The 17,505-nt window shown below is 43.0% G+C and overlaps 1 protein-coding gene across 1 annotated transcript; it reads left to right on the top strand.

Annotated features, from left to right (window-relative positions):
• Positions 1-464: 464 nt before the first annotated feature.
• Positions 465-13,375, top strand: DTD1 (D-aminoacyl-tRNA deacylase 1). The gene is made up of 6 exons (XM_052672337.1): positions 465-603; positions 2,105-2,195; positions 4,349-4,584; positions 6,641-6,738; positions 11,106-11,282; positions 12,769-13,375. Exons 1-5 carry the CDS (start codon positions 561-563, stop codon positions 11,259-11,261), a joined length of 624 nt encoding a protein of 207 aa, XP_052528297.1. The 5' UTR covers positions 465-560; the 3' UTR covers positions 11,262-11,282; positions 12,769-13,375.
• The last annotated feature ends 4,130 nt before the right edge of the window (positions 13,376-17,505 follow it).

Below are 17,505 nucleotides of genomic sequence, written 5' to 3' on the forward strand. Positions count from 1 at the left end.
GTAGCTGCTCTTAGAGCTGCTGTCGCTTTATAAGATTGTAATACATGCTGCCTCCCCTTCTAGGGTGCCGTCTCCCTGCTGTGACTGTAGCCTTCCTTTCTATACGGTTTCCCCCAGTCTTTGTGGACCTACTTCCTTTTCAGGGGCTTCTCCCAGTCCCTGCAGGCGCTGCCTCCCTTCAGAAGGAAGCTGCCAGTTTCCATGGGTACCTCTGGACGCCTCATTCCTGTGGAAGGGAATGGTATGGGTGTGCTGGTACCTCTAGTTGTTTTTTCTATAGGCACTGCTGAAAAAATCATTAAAAAAAATTTGAAAGGCTCCACCTTCAGAGGAAAGGAGCCCCTCTGCACCATTCTGTACGAATTCGGTCTGTACGCAGCCCCGTTTCCATTGAGGCTGCCTCTCTACAGGCACCGCCTGCACCGTCGAAGGCCCGCCGCTCCAGCCCTGCGGCGGTACCTCCCATCCGCCAGGGGGCGCTGCGCTGCGCGGGCCAGCAGGGGGCGGCCGCCGTCGCCTAGCGCCGCCACCTCCCCGCGCCGGGCCCGCGCCGCGCCGCCATGAAGGCCATCGTCCAGCGGGTGGCCCAGGCCAGTGTCACAGGTCAGTGCGCGGCACCGGCAGGGACACCGGAGCCGGAGGGGCGGGGGGAGAGGAGGCGGGGGCGGGCGGAGCGTTGCTGAAGCGTTGCTCCGCCCGCCCCCGCCTCCTTCCCCCCGCCCCGCGGCCGGGCCCCCATCCGCGCTCCTCTCGGCGCGGTCCCTCAGAGCCCCCCTCGCTTCGCCTTGGTTGGCGCGTGGCTTTCGGGTGTCCCGGCGCTGCTTGCATGTGCTTCCAGCGCTGCCCTAGTCGCCTTTCCGTGCCTCCTGCGGTCTCTTGCCTTCTGTTTTCAGAGCTCCGTTAAGGAGCTCTGTTCTCAGCGGGAGGGACGGAGCTGGGCGTTGATCGAAGTCTTATTTCAGATGAGGAGTAAGAGGCTCGAACAGGCGTGACTTTCTCGCAGCTGTTGGGGGTGGTGCGGCACAGAAATGAAGAATGCTTACTGAATTCAGTCGGGTCATTTTTCCTGAGGTGGGAGAGTGTTGTGCTGCTGCTGTGCTTAGCGCTGCTGGTCCAATTGTATGCAAAATTCTTCATATCGAATGTGGAGAGTGGTGGTCAATGGAGAGGAGATCAGTGGCAAGTGGTGTCTCTTAGGGGATACTGCTGGGACCGGTGCTCTGAAATATCATTATCAGACATCAGCAGTGGGATCCAGTGCCCCTTCAGCAAGTTTGTGCACGATGCCAAGCTGCGTGGTGTAGTTGACAAGCCTGAGGAATGAGATGCCATCCAGAGGGACCGAGGCTCCAACAGGGGGCCCGGGTAAACCCCATGAGGTTCAACAGACTCAGATACCAAGGTCTTGTAACTGAGTCATGGCAACTCCCACTATCAGTATAAGTGGGGGGTGTATGCATAGAGCACAGCCTTGCTGAAAGGGACCTGTGGACACAGGTGGATGGCAAGCTGGACATGAGCCAGCTTGTGCCCCCACAGCCTAGAAGGCCAACTGTATCGTGGGCTACATCAAAAGAAGCGTGGCCAGGAGGGCAAAGAAGGTGATCTCGCCCCTCTGCTCTGTGTTGTGAGACCTCACCTGGAGTGCTGTGTCCAGATGTGGAGTCCTCAGTACATGAGAGGTGTAGACCTTTTAGAGTGTATCTAGAGGAGGGCCACAAAAATGAGCCAAGGAATAGAACACCTCTCCTACGAGGACAGGCTGAGAGTTGGGGCTGTTCAGCCTGGAGAAGACAAGGCTCTGGGGAGACCTGAGTGTGGCCTTTCAATATCCAGAGGAGGGCTGTAAGAAAGAAGGGAACAGACTCTTTAGTAGGATCTGTTGTGATAGGACAAGGGGAATGGTTTCAAACTGAAAGGGGAGATTTATGTTTGATGTAAGTAAGAAGCTGTTCTAGTAAGAATGGTGAGGCATTGGCACGGGTTGCCCAGAGAGGAGGTGGATGCCCCGTCCTTGGAAACATTCAAGGTCAGGCTGCTGGATGGTGCTCTGATCTTGTGATTCTATGATTTCGTCTTACTTTTTTTTCCTCCCCTTTCCCAGTGGGTGGTGAACAGATAAGTTCAATAGGACGAGGCCTCTGTGTGCTGCTGGGCATTTCTTTAGAAGATACGCAAAGAGAGCTGGAGCACATGTAAGTCACATATTTCCTTTCACTTTCTCTTCTTTTGCCTGAGCATTTTTGATTTGGTGATACCTATTCTGTAGCTAGGGAAATGAGGCACTCTTTCTGTTGGAATATGCAGGAATTAGCCTGCGTTAATTCCTATTCGGATTTTACTTGGGGAGCTAATATTTAATTAGAGTTTGCTTTCTATGCCCCATTGATAAAAGCAGTTTTCTATTTCCTATGTGGTTTTTATCACAAAAAGTCTCAAGGAGGAAGAATCAACACATTGTTCTTATTTCTGATCTCTGTTATTTGAATATCTGCCCTTTTTCTATAAGAGTTTACCCTAAAGGCCTTCACTCTTCATGTTTGAGATATATCAGAAACCTTGGACTTCTCACATTAGGTTGCATGTGAGAAGTTCTGTTCTTCCGAAAGACTGGGTAATCTCATCAGTTACTTTTCTATAAAGATAATTTGGGCAGCCTAGAGGTCTGACTCTGCCATCCTTTCTGTGGCCACAAAGTGTTGCAGTTCTACCACCAAACACGTGCAGGGGAGAGCTCTCCAGGCAGTTGTTCTATTTCTTCAGGCTTTTTATCGTTCAGGGACTGATCTCAATTCTTACGAAGGCAAAGAAGAAACAGGTAGTAGAGACAAAGACCTATTCAAAAAGAGGACGTGCTCCTTCAAGCAGTGAATGACAAGAATGTGAATGAGGGTGAAACTTCTCCTTGATGTGGAAGAGTGAGGGTGCGAATTAAAGGTCTGTAGGGATCTCACATGTGAAACTTGTAGAAAATGGTAGCAAAGCTGAAGACACTTTTATTAAGATGATCTCCCATGCCTTGTCTTACTTTTTGTCTCTTCAGTGTGTAACATTGGCTCTCTTGTTTCTCATTACTACTTTGTCATATGAAAGATGCTTCTGAACATTACGAGGGTGTGATCAATAACAACTGTGCTCACAGCACCAGGATGTTTGGAAAGCTGACACAGAAAGGATGGGAACCTGATACCTGAAAACAACAAATAAGAAGAAATCTGCTTAAGCAGTCTCTCATGCTATCAAAGGAAACTTCAGTAATGAAACAGCAGACAACTTTGTCATTAAAACACAGCAGTGATGATGAATGAATTCTGTGTACCAGGCCTTTCAAAACTTTTAACCATCCACTTACTTCATTTCTGTTTGTCTTTGGCATGCAAAAATGGGCAAGGATATATATGTATATAATTTGACTGTACCTTAATGATGGAAAAGCCTGAAGCTGGCTCATAGTAAAGTCGCAGCTTTGTTTTATGCGAAGTGCCTCACTTCTGGTGCAGCGTAAAAGATCTGGCTCATGGCTGCAATTGAATTGCTTTGCACTCGTTGCACTTAATTGTTGGTAGGTGCTGAAGATGTGAAGCTAAAAGAGTAAACAGAAGAATGGAGAGTGACATGCATACACTCATGGTATCAGAGTTGAACCATAGGTGAGGTTGCAAGACTGCATTTGTGAAAGTCCCCTGATCCTTGTTGTCTTAGTTCAAGCCAGTCACTTCCAGCGCTACCTCCAGCCCTAAGGAACCAGCCCTAAGGACAAGTTCCAGTCCCTGCTTTGCTGCCACCTGTAGTTCTGCACTGCTGACTGCCTTCCTTGTCATCCTGATGAAAAAGTGCTGTTGTCATCTGGGTTGTGGGGTCGGTCTGGGAAGCGTGCGAGGAGGAGACGGAGGAGGAGATGTGAATCGTGTTTGGAAACAAATATCATTTAAGATTATCTCATTTCATTTCAATCATGCTGAGTGTGATTTGACAGTGCAGTAGGAGGGTTAAAATTTCCAAATCTGTGCACGTTAAGTAATGTTGTGACATATAAAATCAGAGAGTGAAGAGTAAGCTTTTTTACTTACTGCACCATCTTTATGACACTCTGTCATGTGCAGTTGTTGCGTCCTGGTCTTGTGCTCTATAAAAACATGAAGTACAACCAATGGCTAGCTATGGCTCTGCCTAATGTGAGATGTCTGTGATTTAGGAAGGAAGGGACGAGGGAAATGTGTTATGTGGTGGCAGAATTAATGTGTGTCTGCCATCCGTTTTATCTCTTCCAGTGTGGCAGGTATTACCTGCACCTGTTGATCCTTAATGGGTCAACTGAGAAACTTCAGAAGTCTTTTTCTTCTCCCAGGGTTCGGAAGATCTTAAACTTGCGAGTGTTTGAAGATGAAAGTGGGAAGCACTGGTCCAAAAGTGTGATGGATAAACAGTACGAAGTGTTGTGTGTGAGCCAATTCACTCTCCAGTGCATCCTTAAGGGAAACAAACCTGACTACCACATGGCAATGCCCACAGAGCAGGCGGAGAGTTTTTATAACAACTTCCTAGAGCAGCTAAGAAAAGCCTACAAACCAGAGCTTATTAAAGGTAAGGGCAAGAGGTTGGTAATGTCCTTGCTGTGACCAGTGGACTTTGTGTGTGCGTGCTTTTCTGTGATCGCTGCTTTGTTTGGTGAGTTTCTGTCTGTGCTGCAAAGGAGGTGTCTTTATGCAGCAGTAAGTGAGGGGATGTTAGGTGATCCATCTGGCCTTCCTCTAGCCACACCAGTTCCTGGCATTCCTCCGGAACGCCTGGACGTTTAGATGTTCTCATGTCAGCAATTGTTCAACAGGAATGATGCTGTAACCCAGAGAGGCTGTGACTGTGAGAATAAGCTGTGATGCCAGGCTTGCTCAAAGGCTGGATATCTTTGCTCTAGAGTAACCCAGAACATTTCTTCTGAGACTTAGGTTGTTAGGCAGGCTCGAAGGCATCGCCACTGTGTGGTGAGCAGTGCATCTCAATCTGGCACTTTATTTTTACATTTTGATAAGTGATAATGATGATAGTGGGAACTGTAATGTGGTACTTGAAAACAGCATTTCATTTAGACTATCTTTTCTCAAATGTGTACCATTTCTGCAGCAGTTTTTTCTTCACCAGAAAACACCTGGCTTCCCTGTCCTTTTGTTCTTTATCCACCCTTAATCTTTTCTCTTTGGTTTCTGGCCATTTGCAGATTTAAACTTAAATTTTTGGTACAGTTGTCCAAAAGACAAGAATCTAGAAGTGTGTGTGTTTAAATGGATTATTAACAGACTGAAGTGGAAAAACTGGGAGGAAGAAAACCAGCTAGAGAAAGCTTTGGGTATTCAGCTTCACTTTGACTATTGGTGACAGATAATTATCCCAGGTACCCAGCCTTATTAAGCAGTGCTTTCCAATGAGGCACAGTGAGAGGCATGTGTCAGATGCTTGTCTGGTGTCAGCCTTCCAATGGCTTGGTGTATTCCTCCAGTTAACATTTGTTGGTGAGAAGGAATGCACTTCTCATACCCATTCTATGCATCCCTTTTGGTCCGTACCATACAGCTTATGCTCTGAATTCATTAGACCAAGTGCTTTTTGAATTTTAACTTTCCTGAGAAGTCAGTGGGAATAAGATTTGCTCTGCTAAGATTTGGTCGATTTGGACATTTATGTCCAGGTAAAGTTAAAAGCAAGCATGAGACTGCTTTCACCAAAAAGAGGGCCATAAAAATGGACTTATCTCTAAATATTTACATCTTTCTTCTTGAGACTTGGAGACTCTGTTTCTGATATGCTTTCAAACATCTTGTATTTTGACGGTAGCTTTTTAATCTTTTTGATGAATAATGAGCCAAAGGCCCAGGAACCTTTTCCTCAGTTGCTGGGCTGCCAGCAATCTGTTCTGTGGTGCTGCAGTGCTTGGCTTTGCCCAAAGCTTGTCTCTCTGGGTCACAGTGACTTGTGGCATGCAGCCTTTGGAAAAGCAGTTGAGTAGTAGATCTGTTTGGATATGGCCCAAACAAGCCTTCTTCCTTTTTACTTTTAAGTAAATACCAAACTTCTGGCAGACTTACAGGACAGGGTTGGGTCTGGAACATCTCCCCATGTTACCAAATTCTGACAAAGCCTACATTGCAGACAGGAACGCAGGAGTTGCTCTGTCAGATTGGGATCAACCTGCAAACCAGTGTTCCCTGTTCCAGAGTAGTCAATGTCAAGTGTTTCAAAAGCTTCTTTCTTTTTTCAGTCCTTTGTCCATATATAAGATTTCTTCAAACCATCAGCCTGGCTAGCTGGACTAGAGCCCTAGACTTATCTGCTACATCCTTTACAATTTTAGCTCCTACATGAGAGAGCTATCCTGCCTATCCTAAACTGTGAGCACCTTGATTATCTGCAGGTAATTCTGTTTTGTGAGCATGTGGACATCTTTGTACTTAGCTGTGCATTTATTGTCACTGGATCAGAGCACAGAGCTAAGTGCATGGAGACTTTTTTTAGTGTTTTTTTTTTTGCACTTTATTAGTTGGCTGTTATTTCCTCTGTCTTTCCTCTTCCTTTCCTCCAGTAGCACATTTGGGAAGGATTTTGGTAAATGCTATTCTTTCACCACTTCCTTTTCTTCCCTCTTCAGATGGCAAGTTTGGTGCCTACATGCAGGTACACATCCAGAATGATGGGCCTGTAACAATAGAACTGGAGTCCCCAGCTGCTGCTGTTGACCCTAAACAGGTAAGTAAACCAGGGAGACTGTCTGCAAGAAGTGGGTGTCCAGGTTATGCCTTCACTGCAGAGGTGTACGTCTGCCTTTATGTGACACAAATATGTGAAACCATTGCATTATCCCAGGGAAGCATTCCTGTTATGAAGCAGTACAGCTTCCCTTGGACATGAGGATTTTATGCTTTCTATGCAGCCTCTGAAAAGTAAAATAATTGCATAGTGGCTGAAGTAACTTGCTTTGGAGTTGGCTTTGTTTTACCTTCAAATTCTATTCTGCATCCTTTTGTGATGTTTTGCCTAGAGGAGGAACTCACCTGTTCCCTGTCTGTCTGAAATCTCACAGCTTAGCACAGAGCGTTATCAGCCCAAGCTGTACATAGTTAGCAGCAGCAGCTCTGTATGTGGATTAACAGCTGCATGTGGATATAAGCACTCACGTCCCCTCTCAGAGGAACTGAGCTGCTGCTGATTTGCCCAGGAAATAGCGTGTAAAAATCTGGATGGCAGAGAAGAAAGCTCTACTTTGAGCTTAAGAGCTGTCAATCTAATGTAAACGTTCACCTCTGTTAAAACTATTATTCTGTGTTTTGGGCAATTCATTCAGAGCAGAGCAGTGTCGACATAGTTTGAAATTTGTTTATGTTTATTGGCAGTGTCTCAGCAGTGTAAAATATCCATGGTCCAGGGGCAGGAAAGAAAAGGTACTTTCTATGCTCTGAGGACTCTTGCATTTTGTGTATTGTCACAAGGAATATAATCTCAAGCACTTGAAATATTCCAAGACGTTTCCATGCTTCAGAAATACAGAATTTGGGTCAGACGAGATACTGATCCCCATAGAAGGGTAGCACAGGTACTGACTGCTGGCAGGGGGCAAGCAGTTTCTGAACAACTGATCTTGATTGGTGTTTTTTAGATAAAAGGGTCAGCATTTGCAGGGTTACATATGAAATTGTTTTCCACGTTAGTCCTGCTATGTCTGCAGTTAAGACTGTCATAGGAGGGTGAGAACTGCTAATTCTAATCCTGTGCGCATTTTTTGTCTTTAGTGTAACTGCATGTCAAAGCTCAAGATAGAAGATGTCTGATCTTATGTTACAGTGTTGAACTTTTCATTGCTTCTGCAGACATAGCTACACTGCACATAGAATCACAGAATCATTTAGGTTGGGAAGGACAATAGAGACTGTCAAGCCTACTGTCACTTAACGCTATGAAATCCATCACTAAACCATGTCCATAAGTGCCATCTCCACATATTGCTTAAATATCCCCTGGGATGGGTACTCCACTACCTTTCTGCACAGCCCATTCCATTACTTAACCAGTCTTTCCCTGAAAAAATTCTTCCTGATATTCACTCTAAACCTCCACTGGCACAACTTAAGGCTGTTTCCTCACATCATATCGCTTATCATCTCAGAACAGAGACCAGCAGCATCTTCACTGCAGCCTCCTTTCAGGTAATTGTAGAGAGAGATGAGCTGTACCTTCAGGCTCCTCTTCTTTAGACTAACCATTTCCCTCAGCCTCTCCTCATGTGTTCTGTTTTCTGGTCCCTTCACCAGCTTGATTGCTTTTCTCTGATTGCATTCCGACAACTCAATAGACACAAGTAGCTCACGATAGTTCTTCAGATGAGATGGGTGTCAGCATGCTCTGTATTTGTGTGAAAAGCATTGGTTACATTGAACCGGAGTTGCCTGCCTGAAGTTTTCTTCATTGTAATACCAAAAGTTAGCTGCCCTGGTTTTTTTCAGCGTGCAGTCTGCTCTTTTCTGACAGAGTGCTCTTACAGTGTCCTCTTAAATTACACAAGCTCTCCATAAGCAAGGAAATGAAAAAAATTAAGGGATGAGTAATTCTTTTATTGCCTGCATAATAAAGATGAGTCTGTATTTTGTGAATACAAAGAACAGTATATTTAATCTCTGTAGTAATCTTTATATTTAATCTGAACTGTAGTGCACAGACTGATTGTGCTGCATGGACACAGTGGAGAACACACATGGAGATGTGCACGAATCTTTATTCATTTCAGTATTATTTGAGTTTCAGATGGATGAAACTACACTTAGGAATTTTACCTTTGTTATAGTTTAACAGAAGGCATTAAATTCCATTCATAATAAGACAAGGATTAATACAGCTTATCAAATGATCTTCCTCTCTCGTATAAATGAACTTGTGTCATTTTTCTTTGGTCAGCTCATGCCCACGTGGGTGTTGTCCTAAGTATTCAAGGTTATTACAGCTCCTGTTTTTCTCTTCTACTGTTAAAGATGTTGCCCTCTGAGGGAGAGATTGAGTAGTCATGCCTAGAGCCTTGGGGATCCTACAGGGCACAGATCTGGATTTACGTCTGAACATCTGCTGTTCTGTTTGCCATCTGTGTTTCTGCACTGCGTTGTTCTCAAACTATCACAGAATCACAGAATGGCCAGGGTTGGAAGGGACCTCAAGGATCACGAATCTCCAGCCCCCCCTGCCACATGCAGGGCCACCAACTTCCCCATTTGATACTAGACCAGGCTGCCCAGGGCCCCATCCAACCTGTCCTTGAACACCTCCAGGGACGGGGCATCCACGACCTCTCTGGGCAGCCTGTTCCAGCACCTCACCACTCTCACAGTAAAGAACTTCCTCCTGACATCCAACCTAAATCTTCCCTCCCTCAACTTAAAGCCATTTCCCCTTGTCCTGCTAAACTAATTACAGGGCTATGTAATTTCTGAGGTCTCTTGTAGCAACCTTAGAGACAATCTGTTGCTTACTCTTTACTCTAGAATATGAATACTACAGAGATTTCAGCAGAGCGTACGGTCGCTTTGTGCATAAGAAAATATGTACATATATAACTGCATATATTTCGGAAGTTGTGCTGTTTGCCCTCAACACCATCTTGGAAGATGGCCAGCGTAGGCATGTTTGAATTGGTAATGCATGTTATCGATACTGGCATGCTGTTGGTAAAGCTGTCATATATTGAGCCCTTTCTGCCTCTCTGTAATATGTAAGAACAAATATATATCATGTATGTGGGTTTGTGTCCCATAACACGAGGCTTTTTGTTTTTTTTTTCTTTCCATTAATAAGAGAGAGAAGGATACTATTTAGAGAAGAGTGGATTTCTATGTTAATTAGTAATCATGTAGTTTACAGAAACTATGAAATTTAATATGGAGATAAATTACAGACCAACATGCTACTCAGACATCATTTTCTGCACCACTGTTAGTAAAGATCACTGCTAGCAGCCTGGTGCTGCAGTGAAAGTATGGGGTACACACTGCAAGAACTGCTTCTAGGTTTGACTGATTTGGCTTTGTGCTGGGGGGTACTCTGTAATTACTGATGAAACTAATTAAAGATATTCCGTGTCAGCTTGGAAGTACATGTGTACAGGTGTGTAAGGATGGTGTGTATGTGGGATAAGATACAAGGGGATGCTGTTCATCCTCTTGAGGCTCCTCGTTCTGTCCTCAAAGCTCATATTGACTCACAGCTCAGGTTTACACCTTATGTATCTTCCACAAGCCAGTCTAATTCATAATCAGCACACATACTTAACTGAATTGATTCTATGACTAGTATGATTTATCTTGGGGGAATTGTCATGGAAGCACTTGAGAAAATCAGAAAAATGATGGAAATTAACCAAACTGATGAACTGCACAGTGTGTCCATAGTGATGTAAGTGACTCTCAGTTTGTAGTGTCCCCAAAGCTTACTGTAGCCTGCTTCTCTGAAAAATGGGAGAGATGTAAAAATAATACCAGCTTAGTTTGACTCTACCGGGAGCACTGAAAACATTAATAAGGGAGGTAGCAAGGCAGTGCTAGCTGAAGGTTTTGTCCAAGCTGATCTGAAATGGTTACTCTATGTCCTGTGTAATGCTAAGATTTGGATATCTCTTTTTCTGTTCTTGTGTACTGGGTGAGTGAACTTGAGCTATTCTGTTATTAGAAACCTGGCAACTTCAAAACTGCCACCCAGACACATCAGGAGCTTGGTGGAATTCAGCTCCCCCTTTTGGTCCTTGTATTTTATTCTTTCTCATGTTGGCATGTTCTGGTGAGCAGGAAAGAAGCTCTGGAAAGCAGAGGGAAGTCAATTCTCTTAGGGAGGTGATCATGTTGTTGCATGGTAGTTCACTGTTTTCTCCAAATATCTGGCAATCCACGCTTTGTTGGGTTGTTTCTTTGTTTCTTGTTTTTTATTGTTTTTCCTTTTCTGTCTTGCTGATCCATGCATACGTATTATGAATTGAGATACAAGTGTGCTGCAAATGCTCATTTACAGTTTTTTAGAAATACTGTCTTCTGAAATCAGATTATTTCAGAAGTGTTTCCTCACTGATCTTGCTTTGTGAGTAGCTGGCAAAGCTTGAAAAGCAACAACAAAGAAAAGAGAAGACCAGAACCAAGGTACCCTCTGAATCAAGTAGAGAAAGAAATGCTCCCCGTAACAAAGATGACCCCAGTGCAAGCAGTGGAGCTGAAGGAGATGTGTCTTCGGAAAGAGAGCCGTAGCTCATCCAAAGCAGGCCTCAGGTATGGCTTTTTCATTCCTGTGAAGTCTTGTCCTCCCATTTGGCAGTCTCAAACCCTGAGTGCTTTACTGAAGCAGTACCTGGATTCTGCTGGGAGTTGCATTAGAAGTGTTGAAAGGTGGAATCCCAATAATGTTACTGGTGGGTAACCTCCTTTTTGATCTGCAGTTGACCTGCCAGAATGGAGATGTGGGTGAAAACTGCTTCCCAGCTGTGTGTTTGGCTGGAAGTGTGCATCCTGAGTCTGGCCCAGCTGCGACTGTTTTCAGGCTGAGGCCGCAATTCTAAATGTTGGTCTTACAGCACAGCAGTAACTTAACTTAGAATCCTACTTTGTATCCTTCAGAGCTGAGATGCATGATTTCTTTTGTCTACACCTAACAGCCTGGTCGTTGTGGAACAGCCTCCACTATTTGTAATACCCTAATAAATAAATAATCTCCAATAATGAAGGTGGAAAATTGGAAATAGGCCAGAACTGGAAGCTGCAGCTTTCCTTTTCTTAATTATTTTTATCTTTGTTTTTCCTAAATAAATGTGCTGTGTTGCTGATTTTGAGCTTCCAAGAACCCAGGAAAGCATTATTTCCCTCATCTGCACAATGGAGCCCTCACTTGGCAGTTTAAGTGGGAACAACATTGCAAAGTTTAGATCTAGCCTTTCCCTCATTTTCCTATCCCTAGGGTGCATATGTTTTATACTCTTCAGTATCACACATCACTCAGATCTTTCCTCTCCCCTCCCCTCTCCCCTCTTTTCAAACTTCTGGAGTGGTAAGACTGAGGCGTGATGTCTGCTTTGTAGAAGTCCATATTATTACCTGTACGATAGTAATTTGAATTAATTTGAATAGGGCAAGTTGAGTAGATTTCTGGAAATACACTGTTGTTTTGGATTGATCTGGAAGAAGAATCAAAGAAACTTTCAAATCCACAATTTTTTTTTTGTTTTTTCCTCTGGCCTCATGGAGAACAGCTTAAAGAGTGGTGTGAAATGGTTCCGTTCATTAGATGGCAGATAATACTGGATAGTCATGTAAATACCATAACTGAAATCACATGAGTTCTCTCTTGGGCTCTCTTGGGCTTTATGCTCGATGCACCTGTTTCAATAGTGGAGATGATAGTCACACTGGAAAGGAGAAAATTTTCTTAAGAAATTAAGCAAAAATGTACTGTTTCTCAGCAGCTGTTGGCCTTACAGCTGTGCTACAGGAATACAAGCTTTCACCTCCTGTTTCTGGGTTTTATGTTGATAGAGGAACATTTTAGAGGGCAGGGATTTGCACTCTAGAGCACTCTAATCTGGCTGAGTTTTCCAATAGCATTTGAAAATCCAGATTGCTGAACATTCCTAAAATGTTATAACATAGCATTAAATTATGTGCTGTGACAGTGAATCAAGATACTTTTCTCTATGTAGGTAGAAGGAATCCTGTACTTTTATGCTGAGTCTTCAGTCATGTTTCTGTTTTTTGCCTTCCACAGTTTCTCACACAAAAGCTGCACTGGATCCTTGAGGAGAGACCTAAAAGACATTCACCTCAGCACCACTCTTTGAGGACTTTGGATAAAAATGGAAAAGCAGAGCTAAGACAATAGAAAATTACATCATTCTGTATTGAAACAACCAAAGCAATGCTATCAGATTCAGTTGTTAATGTGTAGTATCAGTAGTAAAAAGGACTTGTAACATTTCTGTGTATGTGTTTTCACATGACTGCCGAATGAAGGATGGCTGTAGGCAGATTGTAGCAGAACATTCACTCTTGGTACATAAGCTACATTTCAAAAATAAATCAGGGTTTTTCCTTAAACTTACACTTGAATTCTAAAAGTCATTCGAGCAAGCTTGTACTTTGATTGCAGCTCTATGATGTCATGTGCTATCTGTTTCCATCTCAGCATGAAGGTCTGTGTATATTTTGGCATATTGTTCAATTGCTGTGTATCACCAAGTTAGGCAGTCTAGTCTTTCTGCATGGATTAAGTTATTAAAAGGGAAGATCAGGCGCTAGTTGTTTATCATGCGAAACACATCTGTCTTGTAAACTTTTTTAAATACAGAAAAGACTTTATTAAACAAATGATGCTAGCTGAGTGCCTGTTGGTCTTTGTATATTGCATCCCTAAGATACTGCAACGTGTGGCATGAATGACACAGCAAAAGTAATACCTCTTAGTGCAACTCATTCATCTGTCGTTTGGAAGCTTGGAAGTCAGGTTGCTGCCCTAAAATGTTTGCTCTTTGCAATGCAGTAAGTCCTTTTGATCTTTCATGGTGATTGTGAAAATCTGTCGGCAGATGCTCCGTATGGTGCATTGTGCAACTGTTTGTATTCATGTCAAGTTAATCAGGGGCAGAACAGCTTTTGGAAGCTGTCAGCAAATGAGTCAGGATGTGGCAGGCTGTGAAGTTATTCTCCTTCAGGTATTAAAAGTCAAGGGAGTTGCCAAACTGAGGCAGAGAATACAAATGTCTGTGAGGAGGAATATGTTTCAGAGGTTGTAGAGGTAGAGGTTGTGTAGGTTTTATAAAGTGCAATCTCTAGGGCTGTCTTAGTCCTATCATCTTCCCAAGCCCCCTGCCATGAGCAGGATGCTTGCTGTACAGCTCCTTAAAAGATTTTGAGGTCAACTCACTGATAATAGCTGATTGGAGAAGCACAAGGAGACCACATGGTCTATTCATTCAGGGAACGCAGGGAGCCAAGCAGCAGGTCCCCACTGCTCTGGCTGACAGCCATCACTTTCTCTCTGTTTAAACAAAGCTGGAGCTTGCCTCCCTTGAGAAGTATTTGTGATGTTATATTATGTGACTTAGATACTCACTATCTGTTCCATTTTTTTCTTCTTGCTTATAGCAAGCTGTAAGCAAAAAACTTTCCTGTGGTTTGGGGGCTTGCTTGGTTTCTAGTGCCGTGGTGAGTTTTTGTTGGCTGTTTGTGAAATAGATTAACATCTTAGTTGGAAGGTATATTGTTTGTTTTTTTCCTCTCCCTCCCCCCCAAAATGCTGAAAATGACCTGATTAACAAAAAAGCATGTTTATTTCATATAAACATTCAGGGACAAAGTTATGAATGATAAGTTTCTGCTTGTTGTTCCCTTTTCTACAGATTTAGACTTACAGTCTTCATTTTCCTGTCCTGATTCACAAAGCAGGGAGTTTTACCGGTGTTCGCTTTCATGTGATTTATGGGCTAAAGTCAGAAGATGATCATCAAAGAGGTCTGTGGACAGTTTTTGCTAATTATAATAAAGCAGCTCTTCTTCCAGGGACCCTGCAGTGACTGATCTCCAGCTGTATGCTGACTGCCCTCGGGCCAAAGACCTGCAGGTAGAGCCTGGATATTTTGGGGAGAACCCCAAAATCAAATGGCCTGCAGCTGTTTGTTCTGGTGATAATGCTTCGCAGATGCTGATGGAGTCTTACAGATTCTTTTCCGTTTTCACCCGTGCTGGTGCTGCTTTCTTTGCCTTGCACTGTATTGTGATGTGAGGTCAGGTGAAAAACATTATCATCAGTGTGGAACCTCAGAGTGCTGTGAAAATTATGAAGATGCCAAACGAGGGTCAGTCAGTGTTACAGACTTCAAGGCACAGGATCCACCTCATTCTAGCGTGGCTTTGGTTATTTACAGTTTGATGTGTTTTTTACAGCTTCTGTACACTTACAAGCTGCTCATACTTTAGCATGCAATTCTGCCTTCACAACAAATACACACATGAAAGTACATTAAATATCCTTGGTATGATTTCTGCAAACACCTGGTAGTGTTTCGGTGTGAGAGAAGTCTGAGGAACATTGCATTGGTCTTTTTATTGAAATTGAAAATTTGAATTTCCCAGCAGGCATCTGGGAGAGAATACAAATCTGGATACAAATATTCTCTGTAACTTCTGGTTTAAAGAACTAGCTAACAGGGAATGGCTGCCGATCATTCTCTGTCAAAATCAAAATAGTTGCTCTGTATGCTATAGGTCTTGTTTTCCTTTTGACAGCATATTCTCAACAGAAAACCCCGTGATAACTGGAATTTACGCTGTGAGTCCTTTGAAAACGTACTGCTGATTTTCATTGTTTGTTGGTATGGAACTGTTGAGTTATGGCCTGAACCACTGATTGAGCACCTGGGGAAAGGACTGGTCAGCCCTGGGAGCACAGGTGAAGGCAACTCAGCTGTGTGAGCAGGAGTGGAGCCTGGCTGCACCTCTCTTAGATCCCATTTAAGGGCTGACTGCCACTGGGGAAGGATCTCTAGCAAGAGATCCTTCTTCTGTGGAGTCTTTTCTGTGAACCTACATCTTCCAATAGAGGTGAGCATTCCTTCCTTGTTTGTTTCTTTTTCTGTTTTCACTGTGATAGCCTTTCCAGCTGTAATACCGACTGTAACACTGCTGTAACCAGAGAGGATAAGAATTATTACGATAATATCCTATTTCAAAAGGCATTTTGCAAATGTTCAATTTAGATACCAAATAGATAGTTACATTGCTACTTTGAGAAAGTGTGCAAGAAGATCAACTCTGAACCTTATGATTCCACATGAAAGCTTCTTGGATAAGTGCTTAATGCTACTCTCTGTGCAGTAAGTAATGTGCTTTGCCATTTTGGATCTCATTAAGTCTTCGTTAAATTGCTGTGTTAGATCAGTAGATTTATTCCTGCTTCTCCTTTACAAGCATATAGCTTCTATTTGTGATGCTCTGGCTCTGCATCCCCTGACGCTTCTCCTGGAGCAGGCCTTCAGTAGGTGCCAGGTGGCTGCTTCTTCCTTGGTCTGGTCAGCGTGCCCCTGGGAAGCTCCTAAGCTCCCTTCTTCGTGCCTCTTTGCCTCCTCTCTGGTCACCAGACCCTGGTGACGGGCAGTAAAATTGATCTTTTCCTATGGCTCAAGTAACTAATTCATGAGTACTGTTCTTCTTTTGTAGTGGGATTTATTTTACTTAAAATCCATTGATAGCAGATTGTTCAGTACACCTTGGAAACTTAGGTAAAACATCTCAGCTGGATCACATTTGATTACATAGTTCTGCTTGGCTGCTTTAGAAATGCTAGGAAAACTGAGGTGTAACCTTTAAAACTGTTTTGACTCTTTCTTGTTATCCCACTTACCTGTGCATTCTTCAAATCTACTCATCTTAAAGTTGTTCTTTCTAACCTCCTAGTTCAAGGGAGGTTTTTGGTAATGTTTCTTATGCTCTATCCTAATGGCTTGATTATATAGTTATATTCTTTAGAAAACTCAATTTAAGTGCTATCAGGTTTTAAAAATTTGAATGATCTTTTGAATGTCTTGGATTTGAAAATTCTTCAAATAGTTTCTGTATGAGAAAACACAATCTAAAGCTTTTCTGCCTTCTTTCAAGACAACTCAAAAACTGGTTCAGTAAAGACTGCAGCAGTAATGTGTGATTGTGTGTCAGTAATACCTGACTCAGTAACTTATTGTACGACTTTTCAGAACTAAAGTCTAATGACTTCCACAAGCAAACAAACCTCATTTGTATTGTGGGTTGTCAAGATTGTAAACTATGATTTTCATTGTGAAGCAGTGATTAATATTTTAGTAAGATAGATGTGGGATGGAGATTTTGAGTTAAAAAACAAACAAACAAAAAAAACAACGATGACAAAACAACAGGTTCAAATTTGTATTAGTTATGCCACACATGAGAAATAAGTTAAAAATAAAATCTAAACAGTGAGACACAGATTCTCAAAGTCAGGAGGAATAAATAATAACAGGTACAGTGTGGAAGAAAACCTGAGTAGAGCAAACACAGAAACACCAAATGTGTACTCTTGGCTGTTGCAGCTGCTTGTGCAGGTGTGATCACTTCAACAAATACTGTGCTCACTATTTAGAGCCTGTGTGATGCCACGTTACACTCTGCTCTCTACTGTTTGTTATGGAAGTTTTGTTGTTTTCTTTCCTAACGTTGTCTATGACAGGTTAGCAGGAAAGCTCTAAGAGTAGGAGAAGCTACTGGGGATATAAATAGCAAGGGCAGAAACAAACCAGTCTGTGTTCTTTGTGGAGTGGTACCTGAAGCCCTGAGTAGGGGTATGCGTTTATGTGAAGTCATAAGGCTCTCTTTTCACAGTATCCCTTGACTGTCTCTACAAGGAGGTGTGAAGGTTAATGTCAGCACTTGTTATGTTAATGGTAGATTTACATGATTGCAAAAGAGCTCTTCTGATCAAAACAGGTGGAAGAGC

This window comes from Tympanuchus pallidicinctus, unplaced genomic scaffold (assembly GCF_026119805.1).
Source record: "Tympanuchus pallidicinctus isolate F22 unplaced genomic scaffold, pur_lepc_1.0 scaffold1, whole genome shotgun sequence".
NCBI lineage: Eukaryota > Metazoa > Chordata > Aves > Galliformes > Phasianidae > Tympanuchus > Tympanuchus pallidicinctus.